The 13,262-nt window shown below is 35.5% G+C and overlaps 2 protein-coding genes across 5 annotated transcripts in view; one reads left to right on the forward strand and one right to left on the reverse strand.

Annotated features, from left to right (window-relative positions):
* astn1 (astrotactin 1) overlaps positions 1–13,262 on the forward strand; it is a 584,917-nt gene that overhangs the window by 201,882 nt on the left and 369,773 nt on the right. The gene's annotated exons all lie outside the window — the stretch shown is intronic.
* LOC109067989 (pappalysin-2-like) overlaps positions 1–13,262 on the reverse strand; it is a 49,555-nt gene that overhangs the window by 2,448 nt on the left and 33,845 nt on the right. Inside the window, 5 exon segments of the mRNA XM_042775951.1 lie at positions 1,699–1,804; positions 8,437–8,513; positions 11,261–11,370; positions 11,766–11,898; positions 11,986–12,154. Coding sequence (XP_042631885.1) covers positions 1,699–1,804; positions 8,437–8,513; positions 11,261–11,370; positions 11,766–11,898; positions 11,986–12,154 — 595 coding nt within the window.

The following is a 13,262-nucleotide window of genomic DNA, read 5'->3' on the forward strand; positions in this document are numbered from 1 at the left end:
TCATGCAGTTAAATTGTGTACGCATGTGTGGATCGTGTTTGTTTGCGTGCAAATTATATTGAGACTAATCTGTCTCCATATTTGCAAGTTTAAATGAATCAGCTTTTTTAAAAAAGAATTGGTTGATTCCACTCACTCATTAAGACCGTCACTTGCTGCACCTCTGGTGGTTGGGTTTCATATTAATAAAGTACTTATTTTATTTTTAATATTTTCTACATTAATGTAATATTTAAACTAACATTTATGCACAATCCATCTATAAATTTTGTTATAGTGACTTAATTTGATTTTTAATAGCCAGCATGGCTTTTTTATTTGATTGAATGTATTTATTAAATAAGAACCTGACATAAGAGGACCAGCTTAACAATAACTTTAAATAATACTAAAAGCCAACATCGTTTTTTTTTTTTTTTTTTTTTTTTTTTGCTCACAGTTATTTCATTGTTTTGTTTCTCAACTGGAGAACACATCCGGTTTTATTATATATGGAGAGAATATTAATATTACATTTAAATTATACTATTAAGCCTGACATGTTGCTATTAATTGTAGTTTATAAACTCAAAGCATGTTTGTTTCATTTTTTGTTACTCCATAATGAGGTTTCTATTTGAGGGCTTGTAGTGTAGTATAGGCCCAAACATAACCTCAAGCCCAGGGGCCCCCGCCTGCCTAGGTCCCTGCCTGGTCATATGGATTGGAATTTTTTAACACTAGAAGATTGCTAGGAAGATTGATATGGACAGGGACGATCGCATTCAGTGGCTGGAAGGAAACAAAAAAAGAAGAGAAAGAGCCGGACTGTGAGCAGGTGTAGTAAAGAGGTGAACACATGTTAAAATCACAGGAGGAGGTTCTCCTCCATGATTCGTGGCCATCACCACTGGTTGCAAAATAACCAATTCCCAGCTAAGCGCCCTGCCGGCAGGAAAAGAACTGAAACTAAAGCGTAACTCTTATTTCACACCTATGTTACGAGATGCAATTGGTCTCACGTGGTACATTGGAGAGTATCCACTTATTGCTTTTTGCATGTTCTTTGGAAGGACGGAATTTGTGCTTCATTTCATGCTAATACCCATGATAGATGCTTTCAAATGCCAAAATATTTAAATATTTGCTTTCCGGATCACCGCAGTTTATCTGTGCATATCATTTTTTGTTTCCTGTGCATAGGGCAGGATGCTAGAAAAGGAGCCACAGAAGGAGGAAAGGAATTTGTTTCTTTATTGTCCAACCTTCTCTCTGTCTCTCGTCCTAGACCCTCTTAAACCGACTGCCCCCCCCACCAACATACTCAACATTTCCATGGCCTGCGTAAACCGAACATGGCAGCTCTTGCGGACCGACAGTGGCAAGGTGCTGGTTCCTCAACAGTTTATTTCACTTTCATCAGCTCCTGACTCTGCTTGTTACAGTGGCCTTTGACCACTGGACACCTGGCCCTCTACTAATAAAAAGCTGTTCTATCCAGTCATTTATTTATGACAGACACTGCCCCCCGAGGCTCTTCTCTCTATTGGGCGATCAAGCCACCCTGAGTGCCCAATGAAGTGTCGACGTTCATGGAAAGGGTTGACAATGTGGCTGCAACCATGCGAGAAGAGAGCTGCACTGTGAGGAGAGGAATGTGAAAGCAACTTAGGATGAATGTGGATGAAGCGGGAAAAGCCTTTTCAGATGATAGTTTACCTTTCTAGATGAAAGAGTGGACGGACAGCAGTCTCCCCCGTCATATTGGCAGTACGCCTCGTGATAGATTATGGTGTCGCACCAACCATCTTCTCGTCCGAATGGCCTGGCAAAGAGAACAGTTGAGATTGTATTCAGATCTCATTTGAAAGAAAAACAAGCTGAACTGCTGATTGAGTAATATCATACAGAAATAAGATGTTTATAATGTATACTTTACTGTAAAATAGAAAATTTGTCCTTGATTATTAAAAAATAGGGTTCAATGTTAATAGCACGTAAAAATTTGAATGCAGCAAAAGATAAAACAAAAATATGGTTCTGTATCTAATTAATCCCCAGATCCAGATTTATATAGTACTATTATCAGTTATCTGACAATATTGAATACTTAACTGCATGCTTTCTCTCTTCTTTTTTTTTATGGTAGGCCTGTAAATTATTTTATGCCATCAATCTAAAACTTGCCGGGGAATCTTTAAAATCACTAATAAGTACACTTTAGCAATAAGGGTCATGTGTTACGCATTAGTGAAACTGAACAATAAAAATTCACAAACAAATGCATTTATTAATCATAGTCTAATGTTAATTCCAACTTTTACGAAAAAAAAAAAAAAAAAAAAAATAGCATAATTCTAGAATCAAAAGTTTGCATCTGTCAACATTAGTTAAGGACCCTTAGCTAACATGAATTAACAATGATAACATGAACATTGTATTTTTATTAGCCCTAAACTAATAACAAAGATTAATAAACACTGTTAACAATGTATTACTCATTGTTAGTTAATATATGTGGTTGACATGATTAACTAATGTTACACTAATGAGGAAACTTATTGCTAAAGTATGTACCATAATTTAAAAACCATGGTAAAATGATACTCATCAAATGAAATTACAAAAAAATATAATTCCAAATTAAAATGAAATTACTCAATTTTTAGTTGGTAAGTTCAAAAATAATATAATGAAATGAAATAATGTTAAAAGACAAAAAAAAAAAAAAAAATTCTAGGGGCTCGCATTTAATCAAATAATGATTAATAGTTTTAAAATAAATTAATTATTATAACAAACAGGCAAACTATTGCTTTCCAATGCCGGAAGCAGTTAAGGAAAGTTATTATAAGCTCGAAAACAACCTGAACTCAGCTGTGAGGTTCAAGCATGAGTTACTTTCATTTTTATTAGGTAGCAATTAACAGGTTTCGGTGCTGATGCATGCTAAAGAAATGCTTGAATAATGCCAACAGGGATTTCTGTACCTTATTGTAGTTAGCATTTCTCATTTTTATTCCTTTTCAAATAAAATAACACCTGCATCTGTGCATTCTCCAGACAAAACTTCCTAATCTTCCTTGTTCTGCCTTCAGCGGTCATTACTTCACCTGTGTGAGAGCATGGCGTTATGCTATATTGCAATGCCGCAAGAGAAGCGAAAAATCCAACTTCTTGAGGGACTACAAATTATCAAATTTAATATGGGCATAAACGGGCCTTTAATATGGCGTCTATAATGCCTTTCCTAAAGGATTTTACCTACCCTAAAGGATCCGATGCCCTAAATAACAGGAAATCAAGTGGTGGTCTGCCAAAGATACTTTTGGCTCATCTTGTGGCATGTGGAGTCTCTTTCAAATAGAGCCAGGGCCAGGTTCTACCTGATATGCGCACGTCAGCTGTGCAAGAGGCAGCTGGCGAGGCAGGGATCTACTGTTAGAATTTGTCCCTGCTATACCTACAAACTTCCAGTCCAAATGTTTTTCTGTCACAATGGTCTCATTCTCTCAAGGGCATAAGCAATATAATTTTTTATTCTTCTTGAGCAATTTGCAAGCTTGTGTATATATCGTTTACCTTCTGTATTCTTGCTCTTCCATCTCATTTTAATTACCTTAAGAACATTGCAAATATAGTTGGCAAATAACTATTCAACAATAAACCTAGTCTTACCAGCCGTTGTGTTAAAATTAACGTGTTACATATTGCAAGTAAATATCTGAATCTAAAACACATGGTCATCATTAATGTGGTTTTAGAAAAGGCTGGAAAAAGAAAAATTACCTAATGGGCCTACAACTAAAGAGTCATGTAACAGTATAATGGGAAGGAGTGTGTGGCAATGCATCTGCTCCAGCCAGCAGAGATAACAAATGCCAGTGAATGTTAAAAACAACACTGTAGTCAACGCATCTGAAGCACTACACAAATATCATCTGGGCTCAAGAGCAAAACAACAGTCAAGGAAAAGGTCAAAATGCTTACCCCCCCAAAAACCGACAGACACTCAGCTGACCAAAACAATAGACAATATGAATGCTTTAAATTATTTATATCTGTGCTTATTTTCTTGCTTCAAATTTAACTCATAAGCTAACTTATTATAATTACAATAAATTGAACAACTCAAAAATCTTGCTCATTTTGTCTGTTGTTGGCTCAATAGATTTATTTTATAGCATTAAGGAGCTGAAAGTGATGTTTTGATGGAAGGACAACAAGCGATCTTAAATGTTGAATTTCAGTTTTCTCTGTGGTGGGTGTGTGTGTGTGTGTGTGTGTGTGTGTGTGTTATTTGCAAATATTATTTAGACAACGACTAAGTATACCGATATGAAACATCTATCTTTTTTTTTTCCGTTGTCCGTGATAACATTTATTTATGAAAATTCAAATAATAAAATAAAAGTCTAATGAAAGAAAAAGAAGTTCGTAACATAAGTAATCTAAATCTAAATAGGCCCACAATCTATAGCCTTCATATATGGCTGAACCTAAAAATCCATGTAATTAATCAGATGTTATTTTCGTCGTATAAGGGTGGTACAGCTGCAGCACAATTCATGAGGTTTTTTCCATCAATGTTTTGATGAGACCTTATAGGAAAGAGCACCATGACCTTACTGTTATTTGATGATAAATATTAAATACCATTCCATCTTATATTGCCGCACTGCGTCAGAGTCAGTTCATGGCTGTTCCAGCATTCATCGGGCTTAGGATCCTAATAACATTAATTTTCCTGCCTCCTCTCAAAGAGGGTTTCAGATAGAGGGGCAACCCTGCTATGTTTTTGGGCCGTATCCAAAGCTTGATTTAGATTACATTAATTTATTGAAAATGAAACCCTCTATGAGTCACTTAAAAAATATGTATTTAAAAAAAAACACAATTAACCCCCATGCAACGCAGTTTCTAGGCGATGAACGTTTGCACATCTGAGATACCGGAGATGCAAGCAAAAACCGAAAATCTTATCTGAAGGTCATAGCAACAATGAAGGTGTCTTTCACCTTACAGTACATGATGTTGGGAGATAATCGCCATAAACATCCCCCTAGGACGCGAGAGAGATGGAAACACTCCAAGGGTCAACATGACCGACCACATCTCTATTGGCGAAGGGGGCGAAAGTGTATAATCAACAAATGCTCCTTGGGCAACAACATGTGTGCATGACCACCTTGTTTGGAGGTGGCGGCCGGGCATGTTGAGTGCTGATTGCTGGGCATTCTCCCGTTACCAAAAGCGCCTGAAGTATGCGGATTTAATATGGCTCTATCCAGCGATCCCAAAACGACTACTAATTATGTACCTCCACCATTTCTATTTCTAATGTAAACTTTTCTTTTTTGTCTTTAATGAAAGTTGAAGCATGCAGATAAAACAAATTTTAGAGGTAACACATTCACCACGTTGAACGAAGGCCAAATGAGAGTGTTTTCCAGGGTTTTTTTGTGTTTGGTCTTGTCAACTCTTTCCATAAATGTTAAGATGAAGGAAACCAGTGCATGCCCTGAGAGGAATCAGCTGGACCGATATCTACTAAACCATATTTGCAGCAAGGAATGTGAACAGTGGTTGCATCATAAAACCTGTGGCATCATCTGTTAGTGTTTTCTCAAATGGAGCCACACAAAAAAAGGAAAAAACGTTGACTGAAAGCTGGTATTGAAGCAGTCAAATAAACTGTACTTTCCTAGTAGCAGAGGGGACAAAAAAAACAAAGAACCCCAATAGTCCAAAGCTCAGAAGGTCATAGAGAAAATCAAATCAATCAAAGTGCTCTGGACATGCTGCAGAGCAACTGGAACATGTGCTGTGGTGTAATTGATATTGAGTCTCCAATATAAAAGCAATTGTTTTGCTTGGTAACAAATGTGGGCAAGAGAAGATGAGACGATCTGGCAGATATGAGGGGTAGTAGAATATCATAAAACATCCCGCTACCTCTTACAGGAGTGGTGTGTTCCAAAGTAGAATGAATAGATCATAAAAACCTGTCTGCTTTACCCTGAAATCATATGCTAAAATCAGATATTCACAGAAAAAATTAATAAATAAATGAATGAATGAATGAATGAATAAATAAATAAATAAATAAATAAATAAATAAATAAATAAATGAATGAATGAGTGATTGTATTGATGATAAAATTAGACAAACTAAATATATTGTCTTTTTATGATCAAAATGTTACCTTTCTTTATTAATTACATTTAATACTTAAATTATTTTTTTTTATTAAAGAAATTTTAATAAATACATAAAATATTAGATTTTTTTTTTTTTGGGATAAAAAAAAAAAAAAAAAAAACTAAACAATTTATCCAAGTATCACGCATTTGAATGGCACACTGTACTAAACACTGCACAGCCCTTTTACTCTTCAAGATATTACAATAATTCTCTTTCATCCATTATTCCAAAAAACACTCGACTGTAATGTCCACACTATTTTCGATTCCAGGCTTCACATGACTCTGCTGCGTTACTTCGGTTGACTTTTCGCGAAGGCTGGTATGTTACTTTCATCACATATCATTTGTGATTATTTTACAACTGGTTTAATGCATCCATCAGTTACATAACATCCTTTAAATTCCCACTGTCCAACTGACCTGCACACACACATAAGATCATTCATTTGCTTTGGCACCTCAGCACTACAATTGTCGACAAAGTCTGATAAGTTAGTGCTTGGGGTGAATTTAAACAGGATTCTGTGAATTGCAGGAAGGACTCTGGAGGAACAGAAACTGGAATAATATGTTTTATGATCATATATATACCACATTTTACAGTGGCAATGATATTTTCATTCGCTTTTATTTTTGTGATAAAAGGAGAACTGGTGAGAATCAATCTGTCAGCATGCTGTGGGAAGATGTGGCACGCAGTCCATCAACCATTGAACTAAATGTTTCTCTTGGCCAGGGGAAATGTAAAAGATGTCTCCATATGAGAGTGAATGGTGTCGGAAATTCCTGACAACAAAATGCCTCATTACTGACGTAAATGTAAACTTAGGAAAGTGTAAACCAAATACAGACAAAATAAAAATTGTAAACTAAATGATTACATTTCTTGACCCTTTGGATCAGATTAATTCAGTACTGAATTCCTGCAGGAATAAACAGCTTCAAAGTCATTCTTGAGACATATTATGTGCTACTAGCCCGACCTTTTATGCTTTATTTATACATCGGCTCTTAAAAAATTTATCACGGATTTGATTTACGAGTTCCATTTTGGTTCAAAACAGACCAGTTAATAAAACGAACATGGGAGTTATGACTACAGAGATAGTGAAGAGCAAAACAGGTTTCCCCATCTATGGATGAAGCATCCATGACACAATAATTTGAACGTAAAACTTAAAAATTCAACCACCGTCATCATTTATCACTGATTATGGTGCTCCCTGATCCTTCTGGACCACCTCAATGCTCTGCTGGTGATTATCTATCAGACTGTTCTTTTGCTGCTAGATCTGACAGTAGAGAGATGTGAAACTCGCTGCCGCTGGTTTACATCTTTCAGTGTGCACCAAAAACACTGCTCCTGCCATACACTACAAATCAGTATTATAACACAGTTCTTCCATCTTTTTGTGCACCATGATTGTTCCAAACCAATATACTCTTTTTTTTTATTTAATTTTTTTTTAATAATATATATTTATATGATGTTTATTTATACACAATAATATACATTTCTGAATTTTTTTCTTCTGAATTTTTTATATAATTTAAGTGTATGTTGCTCTTACTGTCACCTTTGATCAATTTAATACTTTTTTACGGGGAATAAAAACGTCATCATTTATAATTGATTATTTTATAAAAACCACCACCACCAAAATAAATACATCAATAAATAAAAGACAAATATCATACTAAATAATCATTAACACATAAAATATTTGGATCTTTTTTTTTAAAATAATCATTAAGTCTCACACTTCATTAATTTGAATGACATAATGTACTAAACATCTCTCCACCCTTTCACATTTTTAAGATATATCCCCTGACATCACAGACAAAGCTAAAATCCAGACAGAAATACAATAACAGTTATTTTTGCCCCAAACACTCAACTGTTTCAACACTATTTTCACTTCTATGCTTCAAATGTTTATCATGTGACTTCAGAAACCTTGAAATATAGTGATCAAGTCTTTTGGACTACTTTTAGGGAGCTTGTATTATTCGTCTGTTTGAATCTTTTTTGAAGTTTTTGGTCAACATAAACTGTTGTTCCATGGAAAAGAGCTACTTGACCATCCGATACAAACTGAAACATACTGAATAAAAATACTGAAAAAAGAAAAGCAAATGGTTTTCTAACAGCATGAGGGTGACAGAATCATATAGAATTTAGAGAGAATTTCTTGAACATCAGATACAAACTGAAACATACCGAAGCTTGGCTAACATAATTGGCACTCAACCTCACAGGACTGAATGCAGTGGATCTGTGCTGGATTCGGATGCCACTTTAACATGCCAGTGCAGACAATACTCTTTCAAAGGAGAGAGAAATAAAGGAGCAAGAGAGGGAAGGGGTAAGGCGAAAAGAAGGGGAAGGAGAGAGTCAATTGCTGCTTTGTAATGATGACATCATTAAGCAAAAAAGGTGACATTACTATTAATGAAGTTCTTGTAACAAATCTTCTTCAGAGGAAATTTGAAAACGGGGTTTCTATTTATTTCTATTTTATTCAGACTTTTCCAGAAATCTAATAATATCTAACTTAATTTAAAATACAAAAACTGAGACATAGTGCCTAAAAATAAAATTGCAAATTAATATCCAATAACTATGACATATAATAAGGGTTACTTTTTCCCTTTTGTCCCTTCAATTTGAACAAATATTTCACTGATTTGACATTTTCTCAGAATTGGAAAGCTAACCTGTTTCTAAAGCAGAATTTCTGGAAAGAAACTTGCTTATCTCTTATTCATCTCCCTCCTACTGTGACCTTTCCTCCATCATTCTTTAAGCGGCCAGTCTAGGCAATACTTTGGACAACATTCCTGGAAAGCAGGCTGTTCTTAGGGGTGCTGATGTATCATTATAAACAACGGGAGTCCGACACCTTTACAGGCATCATGCTTGACGTGTGGCATTTCAGGCTTCTCTTATAAAAAAAATAACACTGTAATCATTACTCTCATGAGCTGATATGACAATGAGAGACAGAATCAACACTCTGGCAGAAAGATTTCAATGTTAAGGTGAGTTGAACCTGGTTTGCAGCGAGAATCAAGTTAACCCAATCCAACTTATCACTTTAATGTTTCAATAATGTGATTCCAATTTTGCATCCAAAGTATTCAGTTTTAAAGCTCCTCTGCCTAGAGCCAAAATAGGTTCCCCCAAACAAAGATCAGAAAAGTGAGCCATTTTACATTTGACAGATGTCAATGCACCTTATGTCAAGATGTATGGAACAGGGAAAAATACATTTAATTTCAGTCTTAGAAAATCACTTTACATTTACAAGACTACTCTGTGTGTGGGTTGAATTAATGGTAAAGGACATCCTGGTTCCTAAAAGACATCGCAACCATTTTCCAAACTGTCACATCACATCCAACCATCTATCCTTTAATTTAGTGCCATATCAGCATCAAAGTCTAGTCAAGATCAAAGTAGTTTATAGTAAAAGAGACAAACAGTAAGCAACAGTAAGCCTCTTACAACATTACAATAAAGACTAGTTAAAGGTGACCTATTATGCCCCTTTCTACAATATGTAATATAAATCTCAGGTGTCCCCAGAATATGTCTGTGAAGTTTCAGCTCAAAATACCCCAGAGATAATTTATTATATAATTTATTATTTTAAGAGGAAGCAGAAGCACACTGTTTTTGTGACTGTATCTTTAAATGCAAATGACCTGCTGCTCTCCGCCCCCTTTACAGCTCGTACGTCACAGAGCCGTACGGATCTGGTATGTCAGATTTTCTGATTAAAAAAAAAAAAAAAAAAACTCTGGTTTTGATTATCTTGTCTATCGCGCTGAAATCATTTGTTTTAAAGCCATATTTTCTGATACAGTGTTTTCTGAGCACACACATCTGAAGCACACGCACAGAAAGCGGGTGTCAACCCGGCATGTGAGTAAGTTAACCTTACTAAACTAAGTTCTCTTTCATGTCTTATTGTGCTTAAACTGTCAAATACACAAAAGTTTGTTAAAAACACATGAGTTACAAAAACAGTCGGTTATATCTGTGAAGGCCAACAGCTGGGAAAGAAATTGCATGTTTATATTTTCTGTCTGGCAGCAACGTAATAAACAACTAAATAGATCCACTGCTCTCTTGTCTCCTCTGAGACTGGGACTATATAGTGTTCTGTGCTCATCTGTGCAGTGCAGCTAATGATAGTACAGTTAGCATGCTTTGCTTAAACTTTTTCTATGGTGCTAGAATTGGTATACCGTTGTCAATTGCGAAAACACAATTGCGGTGACATGAGTGGAAACATGCAGATATAGGGGCATTGATATTATAATAAGATCCCTTTGTCACAGAGGGAGCGAAATCTGACATGTTCGTTTTCTCAGAGGCTTGCAGAAAAATGGCTTACCAAAACGAAGCTACTGTGTTAATATTTTTCACGTTTTCTGGGTTGGTAGATGCACCGGGGACCCGATTATAGTATTTAAACAGAAAATTAATTTTCATGAAATGTCACCTTTAATGTATTATGATGCATATTATCATGATAATGCATTATAAACTTACAAGGAACATTTTTACAGCATTTATTAATCTAGGCTAATGTTACATTTATAAATATTTATTTTTATAATGCATTTAAAATTTTAGCATATTTAAAAATGTATAAATATACTACTGTTCATTGTTAATTCATGTTCATTCATATTGCAAACAACTTAAAATTGAACATGTATTAGTATCTAGAAATCACTTTTAAAGGAATAGTTTACCTAAAAAAAAAATAATTTGCTGAATATGTACTCTCCCTCAGGCCATCCAAGATGTACATGAGTTTGTTTCTTTTTTGGAACAAATTTGAATATATTTAGCATTACATCACTTGCTTACCAATGACTTCTCTGCAGTAAATAAAAAATTCTAATTAATAAAAGCTGTAAAAAGTGTTGTTTGTTAGTTCACTCTACCCTAAGCATTTCTAATAGTTTAATAGTAAAAAATTGAAAAAAGGCTTTACAGAAATTCTTGAACAGCCAAAGATATCAAATTTATGGCAAACTGGCCCCACCGCCTCACCTCAACCTTGCTGGGACGCATCCAGTGTTCTACTGTATCAGCGCTGGAGCCATTGGCTAACACCACAGGGTCACTCAAGGCCACAATGCATGTTGGGTAACAAACTGCACCTGTCATGACACAAAGCAAGCTTTGCTTTAACCATCATTTGCATCTGTTAAATTTATTCATGTGAACACTGGTCATCCATAGTTGAACAGCTTGGCAGGTTGGCACTCAGAAGTATCCTACTGCATGCAACTGACTGTCGTCTTGAAGCCCAGGCAGGTACAGTACAGTATGTCTAGACTTCTTATTATGAAGGATAAATACAGTGGCCTAAATGTACAGCCAAATAATACAATGCAGAAAAAATTAGTAAGATGCATTTTAATACATGTTCAAACAATGAATGAGACAATAATCATTGCTTTGTCAGAAATCGACTGACTAGTCATTTCCATATTTGAAATGGGCAACTTTTATCTCATAACCAGCGAATTTTCTTGTCAGTTTAAATTCTCACCCACGTCAAAGCCATCCTCACAACTGTATTCCACCAGGTTAAGGTCAAGAGGAGACTGGCACGATCCCTCTATCTTCTTACACATAGTAAAGTCCTCAGTCCATTTGCCATCTTTGGTGCATCGAATGCTGGACTGCAGGGACAAACGTAGATGAGTGTTTTAATGACTGCAGAGTTTAGGAATACACAGAAATAGTTGGATTACAAAGTGGTACGATACCCTTTCTGTTGGATCGGGACACTGTAGTGTGCAGATACTATTAAAGTCCAAATTGTTGGTGCAGGTGTACATGCCCTCAAACATCAGCGGGAGAGGAGGGCATGTGACAGGTGAACAGTTGCCCTCTTGCCATGTCCCACCCTCCAAACACTCCAACCTCAGAAACTTCCTGAGAAAAATAAGTCATTAGCAGGAAGGAGGGGCAAATCATCAGGGGTGAATGCACATACCTACAGTATAATTGAGAGGGGAAAAAAATCTGACTTCTAAGATTCAATCTCACAATTCTGACTTTATCCTGTTTTATGCTTGTGATGCTGGCATGTTGCTAAGCTAAAAATGCCTTTTTAAATAAATTTAACTGTCATTTTAATACTTTTAACACAAAATAAAAACATTAAACAATAATGGCTTTAGAAGGTTTCATACATTTGTTGTTAAGAATCAGTGAAATTCATAAAAAAGCTGTATCGATAGGTTTCTCACTAGCTTTTTGAGACAGTTAATAGAACTGTTACATTAAACACGTGGTGAAATTTAATTGTAGGTTCTCAATCTTTTTCTGGTCTGAAATGTTGCACAACATAAATCCAGCAATTACTACATTTCTTGAATGACATTCTCCTCCAGCCACAGGGGATTTATTCTCCTCTAAGCCATGTGACAAACCATCTGGTATGACTAAATAGCCAATAAATCCTGAGGAAATAAATTGTAGTTTAAATTATAGTTTATGTAGTTTATGTAGTTTAGGGTGTAGTGTTCATTGAGAAAGATCATACAGAAGCACAGGCTAAAACTACCTTGATAATAGCATAACAACTCTCTTTAGACCATCATAAACCATTTGCTGAACCTTTATAATGAAATGCCTTTCAGAACAAACATGCCAATGGTCTTAATAAACAGGATCATTTAAATGGCTTTATGAGACATGCTGGCTATCACTTCTGTTATTAATGCCCAATTAAAGGCATTTAAAAGACACTGAGGTATTTTACCAGCCATTTTAATAACTCATAAATATGAGGCAGGTGCAAATGCTACTCCCCTCAGATGTGTTAAAATATGCTATATGCTATAGCTTGATTGGATGGAATACCAAAACAACACGCCATCAGATCATTCATCAAAGTACATTGCTGACTCCATTGCTGAAAGATATTTGGAAACACCTGGAGAAAGATTTTGATCTTTTGAGAACCATGTGAGCAACCTAGATGCTGGAAACAGATATTTTTCCTTCAAAATTTGTCAAAACAGTAACCAATGCCTAG

Source organism: Cyprinus carpio, chromosome A2, assembly GCF_018340385.1.
Source record: "Cyprinus carpio isolate SPL01 chromosome A2, ASM1834038v1, whole genome shotgun sequence".
In the NCBI taxonomy this organism is placed as follows: Eukaryota; Metazoa; Chordata; class Actinopteri; order Cypriniformes; family Cyprinidae; genus Cyprinus; species Cyprinus carpio.